Source organism: Penaeus monodon, chromosome 15 (assembly GCF_015228065.2).
Source record: "Penaeus monodon isolate SGIC_2016 chromosome 15, NSTDA_Pmon_1, whole genome shotgun sequence".
NCBI classification, from domain to species: Eukaryota; Metazoa; Arthropoda; class Malacostraca; order Decapoda; family Penaeidae; genus Penaeus; species Penaeus monodon.
In genome coordinates this window covers 38,733,473-38,734,040 of record NC_051400.1, presented here as the reverse complement: position 1 = coordinate 38,734,040, position 568 = coordinate 38,733,473, and the positions used below count along the sequence as shown (strand labels likewise).

At 48.8% G+C, this 568-nt stretch overlaps 1 protein-coding gene across 1 annotated transcript in view; it reads right to left on the bottom strand.

The window, feature by feature from the left end:
- The window catches only part of LOC119582359 (nesprin-1-like), a gene marked incomplete at its 3' end in the record, with an annotated part of 145,991 nt that overhangs the window by 68,771 nt on the left and 76,652 nt on the right, over positions 1-568 (bottom strand). The window contains 1 exon segment of the mRNA XM_037930574.1: positions 125-217. Coding sequence (XP_037786502.1) covers positions 125-217 — 93 coding nt within the window.

Below are 568 nucleotides of genomic sequence, written 5' to 3'. Positions count from 1 at the left end.
ACACCGAACAAGACCACTTCAATATCCTCATGTGCCTGACCGAGTCAAAGAGGGACCTAAAGCCAATCTTAACCTCACACGCCCCGCACTTATAGTCATGGTGGAATAAGGGCGACGCTCCTACCTGGAAGTACAGGATTATGGTCCATATGAGGCCCAGCACCACGGAGGGTCGGCCATCCACAAGATCTGTCGGGTTGATGTTCACCAGCTTGATCTGTCGGGGAGAGAAAATAGAGGATGCGGGTTAAAAAAAAAGAGAGATAAAGGCAGGGGGAAGCAAGGGTGAGAGGTAAGGGTGAGGAGGGGTGGTGACTCGACACATGCAAGGGTGAAGGAGGAGGATGAATCGACATTTAATCTATCGGAGAGAGAGAAAAAAAAGGTAGAGTGAGGGGCAGATTGACAAGGGTGATACAAAGGATGAGGAAAGGGGCAGCTTCAACACTTAATCAAGAGAACAAGGGTGACACGATGGGTGAGGAAAGGTAGCTTAATCAATCAAGGCGAGAACAAGGGTGACACGGAGGGTGATGCAAAAGATAATAATTCCAAACAGAGAGAGATG